This window comes from Charadrius vociferus, unplaced genomic scaffold, assembly GCF_000708025.1.
Source record: "Charadrius vociferus isolate BGI_N301 unplaced genomic scaffold, ASM70802v2 scaffold110, whole genome shotgun sequence".
NCBI classification, from domain to species: Eukaryota; Metazoa; Chordata; class Aves; order Charadriiformes; family Charadriidae; genus Charadrius; species Charadrius vociferus.
Genome location: NW_009646761.1, coordinates 2,370,495 through 2,387,915, shown reverse-complemented (window position 1 = coordinate 2,387,915; position 17,421 = coordinate 2,370,495). Strand labels below are relative to the sequence as shown.

Sequence of the window (17,421 nt, the reverse complement as noted above, 5' to 3'; positions counted from 1 at the left end):
TTAAAGTAATCCAGATGCATTCAGTAGAAGTACCTGATCAAGATAAAACAATGTTGTAGTTAAAAAGTAAAATCCGTTGCTAAATTAACCAGAAAAAAATACTATTTGAAGTGTATAACATTTTAAAGTCTTTATTAGTGTGAGTGTTTGCAAGTGCCTTGTGCATAATAAGGTTGTGCATTTCTGGTTGCAGTTAAGTATAATTGCAGCCCATCTCAATGAAACGAATTCCTGTTTGGCAGCTGCATCCTCAAGTAATGGTATAATTTAGTCTAAGCTGTTCTGTACTTCCGTTTTCTGAAAACAAAAGGGGCTGGTGCAAAATAAAAGTAAAGTGTAACTACATGTTCTTGAACTATTGTCTACCTTAATTTACACAGGAAGATCTGTTTTTGTAAAATTGACTAAACTGCTAGTTTCCTTCTTAACTCTTAACGAAGCTTTATAGAGTATTGTTTTCTGGAATTCAGTGTCTCTATATTAGAGAGACTGCTTAAAAAGTTAATGCCTTGTACTTGTTTTTCCTAGAGAAAAACACAGAAGCATAGTAAATCATTATTGTCTTGACTAATAGTTAATTTCATAATTTCTTTCAGTCCATTCATTAGAAATGTGCTTGCATTGTGAATAGGATGGGCAAGCTCTTGGTCAGACTTAATTTCATGATTGCAGGAAGCTGAAAAAACAAAATCTTAGGCAAGTGTGAGAGCTGAGAGAAAGGGAAGAGAGAGAGATATTAACATCTTATGTTAGGTCTAAAGGGTAAGAAACCTGTGCCTGAATTTGTGCTTTCTTAAAAATACTAGCAATACAAGAAGATATTTGAGCTTATCCATAACTCAATTTGCTTTCTGCAGATTAAGGTGACTTTCTCTTCTATTAGAGAATAGATAAAAATTCATGTCAAGTTAAATTTAGGATGTCAGTTATATTGAAGTAAGATAATTAACTGTCCAAAGAAGTGGAGCAGAGTTGAGAATTGAATGAAGGTGGTGGCTTAGGTTCCCACAGCTGTCTGGTTGCTGTACTGGAGAGTCTAAAATAGGGATGTACTTCTCTGAGGAGCTGAATTTTCTCTAAGATGTATTTTTGTTTGGTAAATACAGCCACAGAGGTTTGTGCTCTTGGAGGTTGCAACTCATTACTGTTAAGAAGAAACAAAGGGAAAACCAAAATACCCTCTCAAAACCTGGAGAAAACTGCTCATCACAGTTCACTTCTTTCAGGACGAGTTTAGCATACAATCATACGCTAAAACTACTGCGTGGTTAGTCAAACCTTCAAAATTACCCAAAATGGCAGCTAGGTTGCATACAAAATTGCTTTGTACTACACCAAATAATTGTACAGATATGATCCCAGTACAAATTACTGCCTCTTATTTTGCGAGTGTGTGTATGCTGAACAGTGTCTGTAAGTAGCAGTATAGTAGGAGAATAAATTGGATTACAAAAGCAATTTTTAAGCATGACTTGTTAAGTTGCAAGTTAAGGACAGGGCACATTGCAGTTACAGACAGGAATGGAAGATACTAACCACCGAACACTGTACAGCCTTGAATCACAAGGCCAAGAGACACTTCTGAAAACTGTTCACAAGACAAGGGAGACCCCCCCCCCAGGTGTTTTGGTACTGTCAGCAAAAAGAAAATTTGATGGAAGCTAAAGGCAGCAAGTGATGGCTGGCTGGTCCTTGTGGCTGGAGACCTAAGGTTCTCTCAAGTGACTTCAATCAAAATGTGTGAAGATTTTGTTGCACTGTCATAGTGTTTTTTTGGAGGATGATCAGTGATGGACATCTACAATGCCGGAGGGTTTCGAGGAGGGAGGAATGAGATGAGGGCACCAACGTGCAAGACAAGTGAGCTAACTGGCTCAAGCAGTAGAAAGAGGCTGAGGGAGACTAGTAGCTTACTTGAAGAGTTAAGTGCTTAATAGTTGAAGGTATAAAGAGGTTTTTTATTGTATTTTTGAGTTAGTATCTTTGTAGAGTATATAAGATTTTTACTGTGAAGACAATTTGCTGTTAAGGTAAATTTTTAATGTAGATTTAGCACTAAGATTAAAAAGAGCATCCCCACCCTACTCCCAGAAAAGAGCATCATATCTGTTTGGGGTGTTGGTCCTGGAGAATGTCCTTGGTTAGTGGCTGGTTGTTGATAGTAGCTGAGTAAGTGATATTAATGGGTGGGGGAAGTAACAGAGTTTTATACTTCTAAAGATGCCCACTTGTCAATAAATGGCTAAATTTTACAATAAAAATATTTTGAAATATTGAAACCTTGATTTTATAAGTGCTGTAAAAGACTTGGACTGTTTTACATGGTCATTTTAGAAATGCACATTCTGTTTTGTGTTTCAGTCATAACCTTAAGGCACTAAAATGGATCCACCTTCTTTTTTTTTTTTTTTTTTTTTTCTTCCAGAGGAATACAACAGTGCTTAGGGGCTGGCCTTTGTCTGTCATGCATTCCCACCATGACAGATTTAGCAAACTGCAGCTGAGAAGTTACACTAGTTTGTACTTTCTGCTGTTTGTGCTGGGGGAAAAGCTATTGTTTTCACTGGATCACTGGCATGTTGATTACTTTGATGCCAAAAAGCATACGGTTTTGCTGCTGCTTGTATTTTCAATCAAAGAATGCAGGCAAGAACAAACAGAAATCCTAAGAAAGAGCTTATTATAGAGTCTCCGCAGCAGTGCAAGGATGCAGGTCCTTGTGAAGTAGAAGTGGAGAGTCCTGTGGTGGTGCTGGTAAGAATTGTTTAAACAACCTATCTCTTACCTTTAATAATTCCAGTTCTGACTGCCAGTGGAAAACTGCTTAATCTGACGCTAATGATGCATTCTTACTTCTGAAGAAGGTGTGTTTAAGATTTAGGTTTGATTCTTTGTGTGTGTTGTCTGCCTTTTTAGTTAATTTTTGCTGTTCTGGTTTACCAAATCTTTGATTCTCTCTGAGTGTGAGTTTAGAATTTGGTTTTCATACTAGTTGCTTTTTAGTATCTATTCTGTCTAATGTAGTTGTACAGCTCTTTGAACCTAGCATGAAAACTACTTATACTTTAAAATCCTTTCTAACACCTCTATTTTTTAACTGTCCAGCATATTTTTCAATTAAAATATATTTGAACTCTCTAGAGACTGTATGTGTAACAGTTAAATTTTACTTAAATGTTCTAAGAACTGTCTAAAGCATTCAGGTGTACTTCTGTTAAAGGATCTATTTTTCAGTGCCTTCAATGCGCATTATTTAAGAATTAAAAGTTTTAAAGCAGCTTCCAGTGAGGGAAAAGGGAATATTTCTATATGTGGGGGAAGTAATCAAATAAGAACATTTTTTTTTTTATCGCTACACACATAGTTCTGTTGGAATTTTAATAGTACAGCAAGAGAACATAATAAGCAAGCTGTAATGTATCCACCAACTCTTTCCAGCTAGGACAATAAACCTTTTCAAATAACAGAGGAGGATTGTTAAACTAATAACTTATCTATCTGTAGAAAGAGGTGCTTTGGTAGTTCTTACTAAAATTCTAATTTTACTTAGTAATATCTCATACTTAATTGCTGAATTAAAGGATGACAGTCTCCTCTTTATCTGTCTGGCTGTGGCTGAAGTTAGTGGGAGCTGTGATGATCAAATTATGGTCCACCCTTATTTGAGCTTCATGCTACACATTTAAGAATTGAACTAAAATATTTTGGCTATCTGTATTTGGTAATACACACTTGTAACTTGATGGGAATTGAAAGCTTATATGTGTGTTAGTAAGACAAATTTTCTTTTCCTTTACACTGTTTTCTTTAGTTTCATTCTATTCAGAGCAGCAGTTAGTAAAACGTGGGATTTTTTGTATGGGTGTGTTCTGATTTCTGGTCCAGATTTTCATCAGTACAATATGAGCTAATCTTGTGTGTGCTTTCCTGCCTTTGGAATGTTTAACTTTATTTAGAACTGTTTTTATTCCCTCATGAATACTCAGAGAGGATATTACTGTTTCTGCAGATACTTAGAGTACTGCAGTTGATCAGCAAGCAGATGTACTTACTTGAAAAAAAAAGTATAAAACATTACTGTGTTTTCTTATAACTGTTTATGAACTACATTGTTATAATTTTCCAGGTACTACTTAATTTAATGTTCATAGATTAATATACCTGCAGAGTTTGCCCTCTCTTTTTGCATTTTCAGATGAAGGGGGTGCTTTCAAAACAAAGGTCAATATTTCAAGGGAAGAACATTTAGTTTCCACACAGGTCACGTAAAAATGTCTTTGCTGTCATTTCAGTTGCTATTTTGGTCTTAATCTGTTACATATATAGACAAGCATATATATGGCATATAATTATAGATGGTATAATATCCCTTTTTTGCTTCTGCTTTTGTCTAGTTTATTGAAGAAAACTAGATGAAATGTGCAAGGACACTTTGCACTAAGTGTACTGCTAGGCACAAAGCAAAAAGTAGGGCGCTATGTTTCATTTAACACCAACATTTGGGCCCATTTTTATTTCTCTGGGTTGTGATGTTGCAGTAGATTTTTACTGCCACAGCGAAAGTAGGTGTTTTCTCACTGGTATAGGGTGCAGTAAGGCAATAAGTAAGACTGATAACATTACTGGTGGGTAACAAAATGTAAATGGCAGATCTTCTTTGCTGGATTAGAAGCCTTAGAATCGTATTAAATAGCAATCCTCAAAAGTGTTTGGAACAGAAGGCTTCTGGTTTACTCTAGTAATACTTCTCATCAACTATTGCCTGAAACATTTTTTCAAGTGTGGATGTATTCCTTTTGTATAGGGAATATGATGTAATTTACCTAGTACTCGAGTTTTTTGAGTATTCGTTATAAAAATGAGACAGAATCGGTTGTCAGGACTTCAAGGAAGCAACAAGTTTTTTGTGGTGTTCATTTAATTCTTTTAAATGGGGTTCACAGAGAGTCTGCTAGATCGATTATTGAGGGAACTGAGTATTTATAAGTTTAAGCACCCCATGTGATATTGAAACAATGTTATTTAATTGAGTGCTGTGCCCAAATTACCTTTTCCTGGATAGGTGGGTGGGTTCACAAAAGGAGTCATCTGCTGTTTTCAATGCCAATATGTTAGTACGTGTGCTCTTTTGTTTTCCTGTGATTTGAAGTAGATCGTGTCATAATTTTGCTTTTGAGGTTAACGACCATGGAAAAAGCATTTAGATTTTCCGGGTGGTGCCTCAAAACCTCGTTTGGGATGAACTGTTATTATGCTAGCTGTTGTAGAAGTTACCAAATTGGTACACATGCTGCCCAATTGCATTTTGATAGTCAGAAGTAGTAACTGCTTATCAAATCAGATAGTGTTTCTGGGAAGTTGGAACTTGTGGAGGCCATCTTTCAGCTTGGAAACACACTGGCAGTATGAAATATACAACACCTGAGCTCTTCTTTCCAGCAGAGCTTTGCCCGAGTCTGATTCTAGTGTTTCTGTGCTGATAAGAGTACTTTATAGAACACAGCATGCTTACTTTGCGTCTGAAGGCAAAGCAAGTCACAGAGGAAGCTGGGAATTAAACAACTGGAATTGCATCCACGTTAACAATCTGAGGTAAATACTGGCAATACAGAAGGTCTTATCAAAATGTTTGAGCTCTGAAAAGTGTTCTTGTGTTTAAATGGACCTTGACCATCAACGGCTTCTTATAAACAAAAGCACAATGCTTTGTAATTTAGACTGTATTTTAGAACCCCCCATTCTCTTCTGTTACAGCCTCCTGAAGACTTGGCTGAACAACAGAACAAGAGTTTTCAGGCTTTCAGGTTAAACTGGAAGGAAAAAAGAAGTTAATTATTCTTTTTAAAGAATAACTGTCTACTCTTTATATGGCCCAGTCTGTGTCTGTAGCCCCAGTAGGCACTTCTGATCTGTTTATGTAAGCGTGAGAACAGATGACAATGCATTTCATTCTTTGAGTCCTAGAGACTTAAAAGTTTTGAATTTGTCAATGAAAGCATATTGTTGCTTAAATATATGCATAGTGGTAGTTTTTCCACATAAACCCTATAGCAGCTTATTCCCTCCTACTGCACCTAAGTTTACACCACAAAGTTAACCATACCTAAGAAAGGGGATAACGAGTAATGTAATATTTAAGAATAAGCTCTAGGATAAAAATCATTCAAAAAATGATATATAAGTTGATTAAAAAAATAACCCAACCTGGGCAATTTATTTTGAGTTTATTGTGGTTGTGGGACAATAAGATACAAGGAGCTGTTACCCATGTTTAGTATTAAATAATCTTATTATATGTCTGAAGTGGCTTCTGTCAAGCCAATGTTGAGAAATATGTAAACCATACATTCATCAACTTGTATGCTGTGTTGCCTGTTAGTGGTTGTAGCTCCATTCTACTCTTTATGGGGACTTGTTAATTTGCAGATATATGTGCTAAATATGTTTTTAAAAGGTAAATGATGTTTTGTAGTATGAGGCTAGCAATACTCAGCGTCCTTAACCTGACCGTCCTTTGTTTTGAGAGAAGATGAGCGGAATTGCAGAATGGTCAGGGTTGGAAGGGACCTCTGGAGATCATCTAGTCCAACCCCCCTGCCAGAGCAGGGTCACCTACAGCAGGTTGCACAGGACAGCGTCCAGGCGGGTTTGGAATGTCTCCCGAGTGGGAGACTCCACCACCTCTCTGGGCAACCTGTTTCAGTGCTCCACCCTCAAAGTAAGGAAACCCCTCGTCATGTTTGGATGGAACTTTCTATATTCAAGTTTGGGCCCGTTACCTCTTTTTCTATCACTGGGCACCACTGAAAAAAGACTGTTCCCATTCCCCTGACTCCCTCCCTTTAAATATTTGTAAGCATTGATAAGATTCCCCCCTCAGTCTTCTCTTCTCCAGACTAAAGAGACCCAAGTCCCTCAGCCTTTCCTTGTAAGAAAGACACTCCAATCCCCTAATCATCTTCGTAGCCCTTTGCTGGACCCTCTCTAACAGTTCCCTCTCCTTCTTGAACCAGGGAGCCCAGAACTGGACACAGTACTCCAGATGCGGCCTCACCAGGGCAGAGGGGGAGGATGACCTCCCTCGACCTGCTGGGCCACACTCTTGTTGATGCACCCCAGGATGCTGTTGGCCTTCTTGGCCACCAGGGCACATTGCTGGCTCATGGTCATCATGTTGTCCACCAGGACTCCCAAGATGATAATGTTTGTCTCAATTTAAACATACCAAATAAAAAAAAAAAAAAGTAGTCTATTATTTTTTTACTGTAATATATATTGTGGGCAATCATTGAACTCCGAACTTAATATTCTTTTCATCTGATGGCTTTTGACACTGCTTGTCCGTATATATAAACCATATTCTGGCATATTGAAATCGTTACCATGCGTGGTCATGACTGCTGTTTTGAAATGCTTCTTATTTCTGATAAGATTCCGTACCTATAGTACACTGGCAAAAATCAAAGTAGTATGGCAGATACTTTGCTGTTTTATCTTCCTACATATAGGGCATTGGCTAGCTTGAGTGCTGGACCCCATGAAGCCCTGTGCTCTTAGCATTTTCTTAGATTACAGAAATGAAAATGTTGTTTATTAAATTAATAGGAAAAGTTAAGCCTTGTTTGAAAGACTGACTTTTAGTGCCTGTAAACTTGATTTTGCAGTTTTGACTGGACTGAGTTTTACCTGTATCAGCTGGTCCATAAATCATATTCAACAATACCATATCTACCCAGCATCTTTTATATTACATGAAATAATAGACCGGAAAAATATTTTTTTCTGAAGAAGAGCTTGAGAAAGAATTTGCTTCCTTGTGGTGTAAGTTTGGCTAAATGCCAATGTCAGTGTTCTGTTTATTGTTTTCTTTTTTTCATATCTGTTTCAAACTGATAAAACATCCTCTTCCTTTTGAATCTGACAAATGACTAAGAAAGAAATGAGTAACACTTTGGAGAAACTTGAGGAAGCAAATTCTTCATGAGTTTTTAGAGAAATGATATTTGTGCAGATCGGATCCTGTACTGATTAAATAGGAAGATGTTGTGGTTTTCTGGTACCACTAACTATCTCTGTGTCCCATTGACTTAAAGGAGCAGTGTATGTTTAGAACCTCAGCTCCAGAGAGCTTTAGATTCTTTAAAAGCTTCTAATGAGGGAGAGTTTTTTTTTAATCTTTTACTTACAGCATGTAAGCAAAATGTGAGCAAAGCTTATTTTCCTTTAAGATGCTTTTTTATCAATTTTATGGTTCTGGTGGACCTGTTTTGTGACTATAGGGTAGAGACATGCATTTGCAATGAATTGGATGCTTTCTGAAGCTGCAGTATATGCATCTTTGGGCTTTAAATTAGCTGTGAAGTGATTTTGTGTGTGTGTGTACCCATGAAATAATTTTAGTTATGCTGCTTTGAAAAGTAATCCTTTTCTTCTATTTCTGCTGGTAAAATGAGAGGAGCCAGACCTAGCTTTCTTCCAGCCTTCACCTGTTGCCTTCTCAAGAGAATTAACAGGAGGATGGACCTGGACAGAAGGATGCACCAGGGAAAAAAGGATGAAAATGCTAATCGTGTGCAGCACCACATAAAAGTTAGTGGAATTGGTGCTGTGATCTGTCTGCTTGCAAGTTCAGACAGTATATTTCCTGCTATGTGAACCTTCTGACTGTATTGGCCATGTTTGTGTTTGTTCTTTCCTTTAAAAAGTTTCCCAAATTGTATTTTAAGTATATTAAAATGTGTGGCCTGAACTAATTTTTTTAAGACATTTTAAAAATTGTGAGCTGCACTGAAGCTGAGTAACAGAACTCAAAAATGCTTTTGCAACAGCTTTTAATAAGAACAGAATTTCATGTTTTGTTTAGTAATCTGAATCTCTCCTGCTTCTGAAAGGGTCCCATCAGCTCCTATCTGTTGGCATAAACGGTGATGCAGCCATCTGACCAGTATTTCAGAGAGCTCAAACTGGCTGAAAGCTTGCTGGTTGGGAGCAACCCTCTAAAGCTAGACCTTTCCTACTCTGTCTCAAAATGTGACTGTTCAGTTGCTGGTACTAGTGTGAGAAGGCTCAGGAATGTGCCACGAAAGAGAGAAGGTCCTTCTAGTGTCAGCCTTCCTTTCAGTTAAAGACAATTATGAAGCCAGATCTTTAGCTAACAGAAGTGACTGACTGTATACACAACTCAAATGGTCTTTTCCCCCTACTTATTTCTTAGGCCCAGTTTAATTTGGAGTATTTATTTTTGTTTCTCCTAAATGTCAGTCATCCTGCACCACACTCAAATCACCCTGTCACTGCAGCACATTGCATATCGTTTGTCATGACAAACTCTACAGAAGGAACGGTCATGTGGTAAAGGCCAACTTGACCAAACGGACTGACTTGGCCATGGTACTGTTGTAGTCTCTAAACCTTGTTTTAACATAAGAGTATACTGCACAAGAGCTCAAGCTCAGTGATTGACAGGTGAGCATCTTGCCTGCCGGGATAGGTAGAGAGAGACCTGTTACTTACATTGAAAGTGGGAGAAAGGTGAGCAAAGAGTGTCTTGCTTTCTGAATAATAAGTGTTTTCTTGTACTTGATTCAAAGAGCAGTACAGTTTGAGGGGCTCTTCGCACTCTATGTTATCCCTGTCTCATGTGCTTAAGGAAGCAAATTTATACTGGACAGTTATTGCCTTGGTGAAGAGTTGGAGAGGTTAGGTGAGGTTACTGGAATTTCTTTGGGATCAGAACTTCTTGTGACAATCTGGCACACTCGGACTGTTCAACCTGAAATTTTGTGAAGGGGTAATTTGGTATAGCCTGCAGGTAGGAAATGTGTCAAATAGTTGGGTGAAGAAGGTTCATCTGGCCTTCTGAGTACTAAGGAAGCTTGGAGCACACCATTTCAGTAGTTTGGGATTCATTGCAGCAGTCTGAATATTCAAAGTCAGATTTAACAGAAAGTTTTCTTGCAATCAAAATATTTTGTGCAAGTAGTACGTTAGAGAAAATGTCACCTTTTCTTACGCTGTGTTTATGTGCTTCTCTTATACTTTTCTGAGCTAAGTCAAAATGGTCCAACCACTTCAGCACAGATGTGTGCCTGAACATAAGCTCAAGCCTTTTCTCATGGACACCGGTGTCAGTTCTTGGCTTTGTGATAACTCATGTTCATGAATGCAAGGAAAAGGTGTAGCAGCAGCTGTGGTTCAGGTGCTAAGCTCTCCAAATGTGTTGGGGTACAATATACTGCGGACTGAACAGCTGCTCTCCATCTCTGAGGAGAAAGATGGCAAGCTCAACATAATAATTTCCCACTGTCTCTCCTAGCTGTGTTGGTCTGTACTGAGCATGTTGTTATATAGCTTATGAACTTTTAGTAAATCCTTCCAGTGTGATTGTAAATTGTAGCTGTTTTAATTGACAAAGCTACATTTCATTAATCATTTTTTTTTTTGTGGATTTATTTTCCGGATTTTGCTTTTTTGGCCTTTTCAGCTGTTACGCTCTGCTATGTTCTTGTATTTTACTTAACAGTAAAACTACTGTGTGGTAGATATGAGGGCGTCTCAAGTAACTTTTGAGTAGTCTGTGAACTAAACCTGAAAACTTGGTAACTTTCTCTGACTAAAGTTTTCCTAATTCCTTGAAAAACAAATTTATTTGATTCACTTTTGGATGAACTGGTATGGTTTCTCAGGGATATTATTAATATACTAATGATTATATATTATTAATATACTAATGATATTAATATACTAATGATTAATAGCAGTTACTGCTAGACATAAAGGTATTTCTTCTGTGTAGTACAGCTGGAATTTGAAAGGTTATTGACATAAGTTATGCAAAAATATATATAAATCTCATCTTGTCTGATTAGCTGTAATGATGATATAAGCTGGCCTTGCTGCTTATGTTTAATGTTTATGTTTAATATACCTTATTTTGAAATTAGTACCACTGATCTTAAGAAAGTATCAATTGGAAAGTCTCTCCTAATTGCCACTTGGAAAAAAAAAGGTAATTTTATGTCTGATACTGTGATGCACAATTTTAGTTGTAGAAAGTGCAAGCTCGATTGTAGCTCCAGCTTTGCATTAGTTTGTACACTCCAAGGTAGTGCTGCCTCATTGAGAGCTCTCTCTAAACCTGCTTTGCCATCTGACCACTTGACAGAAGGATTGGCACGGTGAAGGTTTTTCTCTGTCTGATTGTGCACAGCCAGCTGTAATGCCTTAACAGCAGTAGGGGGTTTAAATGTTGAATCAATGCATAGTAACTGAAGAAAGCTACTCATGCAATTAAGAGGAAGGAGGTGGCCTATGGGGATTTTGAAAAAACTATAGAGAAGGAGGAATGTCAATGCGCCTACGCCTACTGCAGGTTACTACTGAATTAAAACAAAGCTTTTAAAGTTTTAATCCCTGCTAAATCCAGATCAGAACTTTCTGGGCAGTATCAAGCAAAGGTAACCACCAACATAAGAGACTAGTCATTTCTTGATAATCTTTTTTTGCAGTGAGAATATGTATGTGATTATGCTGATAAGCTCTGACTTGCGTGTTTTGTGAAATATTTGTTTCTTCCTTCTGAGGCAAATAGCATGCTTGTCTCTGTAATTGTCAGGTGTGTTTGTCCATATGGTATAGTGTGACATAAAGTCTGCATTTTGAATACTGTGAGTTTTTGATGTAGATGAAATCTCATTCTGCCAATTTTTTATGGAGTAACTTCTTAAAATGAGTCAACAATTGTAATTTTTCCTCAATATACCTGATTTTTTTTCCTTTTTTTGTTTTGTTTTGTTTTTTTTTAGGCAAAACCAAAGCTCATAGAACCAATAGACTACGAAAATGTCATCGTTCAGAGGAAAACACAGATTTTGAATGATGCTTTACGTGAGATGCTACTGTTCCCTTATGATGACTTTCAGGTAATTTAATCCTCCTCCTCCTTTTTTTTTTTTTTTTAAAGACAGATTTTTAGCTGTAGTAGTCATGAGATGATAACTTCCCATTTCTTTGGTTTTTTAACTCTCTTTAGCTACAAAAAAAGATTAAGATCTTTGCCATGAGTCCCTTTACACGACTCAATTTATTCTGCCAGCTTACAGGAAAAGAAATAGTACAGTTTCTTCATCCATTCAGATTATAAGGTCTACTTCTGCACCTCAGCAATTTTACTGCCTTTTGAAGTAGGTGATCAGTCATTTTTAGATATTCCCATCCTTTCTGATGTAGGAAATAATGATTATTTTTTTTTTTAAATCTGCTTTCTGTCATATTTTAATTATTTAATTGATTGGGGCTTTTCTTGTTTGTTCTCGCCCCCCCCCTCCAGTGAAGGGCATGAACCTGTTCAAATGAAAATTGTTACTCTCAGCTGCATGTTACCAGCCAAAATTGGGTTTGGACAAAATACCCCCTGCATAACAGGGATCTGACTTGATTAAGCCAGACTTTACCAAGATTTGTGATCATCTTGATATATTTCTGTAAAATAACTGTGTTTATTAAATAAATTGTTTATTTAAATACACTTTTAAAAATCTTGTTGTAGATCCAGTCAGGATAACCACCAAACATCTTAAGAGGTTGGAGATTGTGTAGTGAGGAAAGTCTTTCTCCCACATGCCCATAAGTGCAGTGAAAATGTCTGCCTATATTTGAAAAGTAATGCAGACATCTGAGCTGTTTGTAAATTAACTACTTCAGAGGACTGTGTCATAGATGAATACCTTAGAATTGTTCTGCAAAAACCTCCCTGAAAAGCTGAGCACTTTATTCAGCCAAGTAGTTGAAGCTAAGTTTATGTTTATCGTGGGGAAAGTTTGTGATGAGTTGGTGTATTTCTGCAGAAGGGCATATAAAGTCCCGTAAATTACACATGTTGAGTTTTTCATGAGTTCTCTCTAGTCCATTAAAGTATTTACATGAGTGCACATGGACTCTCATTTTAATATAGTGTATGTTCTTCATTATCAGGGATTCTTACATGAAGAACTCTACTTGTAGCCTTCCCACTCTGAGCTAAAAATTTTGGTTTTAGCAAGCTACAGGTATTTAGAGATTAGTTTGGGCTTCGTATGTTCTCAGCCATATGTGAAAGTTTTGAAGGACTGCAAGTAGGTCTTCTTACAAAAGGAAGTCATACTGCCTATGAACATTATCTGATGGTACTAGTGTTCAAGTGCTAGACCACTGGTAATGATGCCCTACACCAGGTATTGGCTTTGGGACTCAAAAGTGTGTGTGGGCTACATCAGCTGGATCCATTTCTACAGTGTGGCTTTTCAGTATCGCAGATCAAGAGGAATCAAGGATACTTCTGCTAAGCGCACTCTTATCTCATTGTCTAGTTCAATTACCAGCGGTCATTCCGGTGAACAGCTCTGAATTATCAATGGAGAAGAAACAAACCTCTCAGGAATATTCTCAGGCATTTTGTTTGAGCAGTCTGGGGGATATCTGAAGTGTTTAACTGCTGTTTCAATTGCCTCTTCTGCAATTCTTAACTGCAGGCCTATATGACTGAAGATAATGCGTAGTTCTCAGTATGCTTCTTTAAAGGGAATGACAATTTTGTTCACAAACTGTAATGTCTTTTGTCATCCTTTGTTTGGATTCTGTGGTCAGATTTTCATCAAGGCGGGTATTAAAGTGTGTGTTACATCAGAGGATTTCCTTCAGGTAGTCACAAGTTTGGAATATAGTCAGATTTCCTGTTTCTTTATCCTTCAGCAGTGTAATATCTGAACACGTTTTCTGGGTTTCCCCTATACAGTCTTTGGCAGTCTCATTTTAGACTTGATTTATAAGAAGAGACTGGTTTTTACTATCAAACTTTATTATTATGCTATCAAACTTTTATTTCCTTCTAGGATTTGCTGGCACAAACTTACTCCAAATATTTTTATTGTACACATAACTCTGCAATGCTACTTTGATCTGTCTAGCTTGATTTCAGCAGCACAATGCATTTAAATTCATCATTCAATGTATTAAGAAAATATTACTGAGTCAGAGAACAGAGATCCCTTATATGCATTTTTTTTTTGCAGGTTAAACCTTTTAACCTGTGCAGTTTCCCGTAATCTAATATTTACAGTTTTGAAACCATTAATCTTGATATGGTTGCCAATATCATTTGAATAGTGGCATATTTTCTGTATTTGCCATTCTATTTCACGTACATTTTTTTAAATTCCTTTTTTCTAACTTCCTGTTGTAACACGGTGTGTGGGCAGCTCTTGGGTAAGCCTTGGTTCAAATGTTTGATACTACCCTCATCCCCCACAAGATGAATTTAAAATAGTGAGCTAGAGTATTTAGAACTACCTGTATACACACTTAGAACAGTTAATAGGTGGAGACTCCTACCATTGTCTAAAAACCTGTTCAAGCCATTTCCTTGTAGAGCATTTAGTTTTTATTTTTACAAAGTTCTTCCTTGTGCTTACAATCTTGTGATTACAATCTAAAAAACACTTGCCTAAAAAGGAAGCCAAGCCCTGATAATTTATAAAGACATTAAAAGTAAGGTTATTTTGTTACCAGCTTGGCCTTAAAACTAGCACTTAACACAGAAAGTACTTACTTTTCAGCACTAGATATCATTTCTACAATTTTTAGTAGATTACAGAAGAAGTTACGTAGTTTCAAAGAGGCAAATTGATAACACTATTGAATTTGTGCTAAAGTTGAAGTTATTTTGGGAGAAATTGGAGTCAAACGTTTGTGCATAATTTGGATAACTTTTTTTCAGGTAATGCAGTTAATTAAATAACATTTCAGTTATCTAAGTGTGGTTTTTTTCCTATAACTAATAACAACACTTGCAGGAATTCAAAGGCAAGACTTTTGTAACAAATGTTATAATGTCTTGTTCTGTAGTCACAGTCAGTGCCACATTCGGTTTGTAAAACTTACCACCTCAGAGAAGCTAAGTATTAAAGGAGAACTGATGTGAATTGTTAGTCTATATTGGAAAAGAAAGCTTGCACAGCAACTGGTTTCTTTGGATGACATACAGTTTGGTTTTCTTTCTTTTTCCCAATGGAAGTTATTTGCCTAGTGTGGGAAAGGGGAAAAAAAACCCATAAACAGTAAGTCACCTTCTTCTGTTCACCTGTGACTGTTCTCCAAACATGCTGTCAGAAGCAGCTCAAAGAAATATTGGAGCAAGGATGCAGCAGAAAATGCTATGCTCTGGGAAAACTCATCAAGATTGAAGGATTATTCTTCAGCCAACTGATCTAGCTACATGAACCTTTGCAGACTCTCATTTAAATCCATTTGCCATTGTCCTAAACTTGGTTAGCTGAGGTTATGAATCCTGGTTTCTCTCCTTTTATGTATGCTTGGTAACAGCTTATTTACTTTCAGAAAAGTATGATTTTTGTCCTGCTTCATGCTAATTTTCAAATCCAAATAAGTAGGCTTATATTTTTTTTTCTTTATTTTGAGCTTCTACATTTTCCTTGCTGCCATCATATCCAAGTAACAGCACAATTTGCTTTTCTCTAGTTTCCAGAAGAGCTCTTTATCAGCAACTTTCTCTTCTCGTATCGGGTCATTTTTTAATTTGCCATTTCAAGATTGTTTCAGTTGCATTTCACAGGCTCAAGTTCTGAGTTTTCTGCGCTGAATTCACTAATCGGGTTATTCCCTAACTTGTTCTCATCAAATTTATAGGGGCAGTTGTGTCTGGAGATCCTTTTTACTGTTAACAGTAAAAAGCAGTAAAGTTTGCTTTCATTCTTAGTAATTGGGATGTCTAATCTTTCAGTACCTTCACGCTTTGCAGTCTGTTCGTTTCTAGCTGCTTTCTTGTCATTGTTTTGTTTTTATTATGGTCCCCATATAATGTGTTTGTTTAATTAAGATAATAGAACCACTTTCCCGCCACCCATTGGAACATCTCCTATTAATGTTCTTGCTACTCTCAATTACAATACTGTCAGTGATTCAAGGTTATGCCTCTTCTAGACTCTTGCTGAGAAGAAAGAGTCTTCTCTTGCATAACCTTGAATGACTGTATCCATTGGGTACTCTTGTATCCTCTTTTGTGCCTCTTCATGGCTTGTAAGTCTTCCAAGTCTCCTGAATTTCAGTAATTTACTCAATAATGAAATGGCTTGATAAATGAATAACATTAGTTTAAACCAGACCACCTTCGTGGATCCCATTAAAATCATATGCTCAATGACTGTGAAATTGGTGATTGGTCACGTTAACTACATAGCAGGTAAATTGTTAAAAGAAACCTTAACCTGAAACTATACTAGTGATTGCTTTGCCGTAAGACACCTTGTATCTAAATGCTTTTGTTTCAAAATTCCTAACTTCTGAGTACTATCTCCATTCGTATAGGAAACATTTTTCCCAATACAGGATAAGTTTACTTGTAACAAATACAATATGGATACATTCCTACCTTAAATGAAAGATGCCATTACAAAGTTATCCCACTGTTATTTTGAAGGCATTTTAGTGCCTAGCTTAGACGTTGTTTCACCGTTGTTTCACCTTTGTTACTTTTGGTTTGGAGCCATATGGATTTAGCACACTTTCACTTAAAGCTCTTAGCTTTTCGTTAACGCGAGTTAAGTACCTCTGAAAGTAGGTATTATGACAACTTTGCAGAAATAAAAGCAAAACCAGGTCATTTTACAAGGGCACATCTTGAGTAGAAGGAACACCCCCCCCCCCCCAAAAAAAGTTCAATTTGAGACAGGCAAGGGAAACGAGGAGGTGGTGTTGCCTTATATGTTAACGAGCAGCTGTAGTGCATGGAGCTCAGGCTAGGGATGGATAAAGAGCCAACGGAGAGCCTATGGGTCAGGATTAAAGGGAAATCAGGAGCAGGGGACATTACAGTGGGGGTCTGCTACAGGCCACCCGACCAAGAAGACCGAGTGGATGAAGCCCTCTATGGACAGATAGGGGCAGCATCACGTTCACAGACCCTGGTCCTCATGGGTGACTTCAATCACCCTGACATCTGTTGGAAGGGTAACACAGCCAGGCATAGGCAATCCAGGAGGTTCTTGGATTGCATTGACGACAACTTCCTTCTCCAAGTGGTTGAGGAGCCAAGGAGGAGAGGAGCTATGCTGGACCTTGTTCTTATCAACAAGGAGGGTCTGGTAGACAGTGTCAAACTCGAGGATAGCCTGGGCTGTGGTGACCATGAAATGGTCGAGTGTGAAATCCTAGAGGCAGCGAGGAAGGTGCACAGCAGGCTGACCACCCTGGACTTTGGGAGAGCTGACTTTGGCCTCTTGAAGAAGCTGCTTGGTATGGTGCTGTGGGATGAAGTGCTGGAGGGAAGAAGGGCCCAAGAAAGTTGGTTAATATTCAAGGACCACCTCCTCCAAGCTCAGGAGCGATGCATCCCTACAAAGAGGAAGGCAGGCAGAAAAGCCAGGAGGC

The 17,421-nt window shown here is 37.6% G+C and overlaps 1 protein-coding gene across 2 annotated transcripts in view; it reads left to right on the top strand.

The window, feature by feature from the left end:
* The first annotated feature begins 2,640 nt into the window (after positions 1-2,640).
* The window catches only part of DOCK9 (dedicator of cytokinesis 9), a 105,138-nt gene continuing 90,357 nt past the window's right edge, over positions 2,641-17,421 (top strand). For both annotated transcript variants that reach the window (XM_009891816.1, XM_009891807.1), the window contains exons 1-2: positions 2,641-2,754; positions 11,805-11,921. In XM_009891816.1, coding sequence (XP_009890118.1) covers positions 2,641-2,754; positions 11,805-11,921 — 231 coding nt within the window. The remainder of the gene's footprint in view (positions 2,755-11,804; positions 11,922-17,421) is intronic.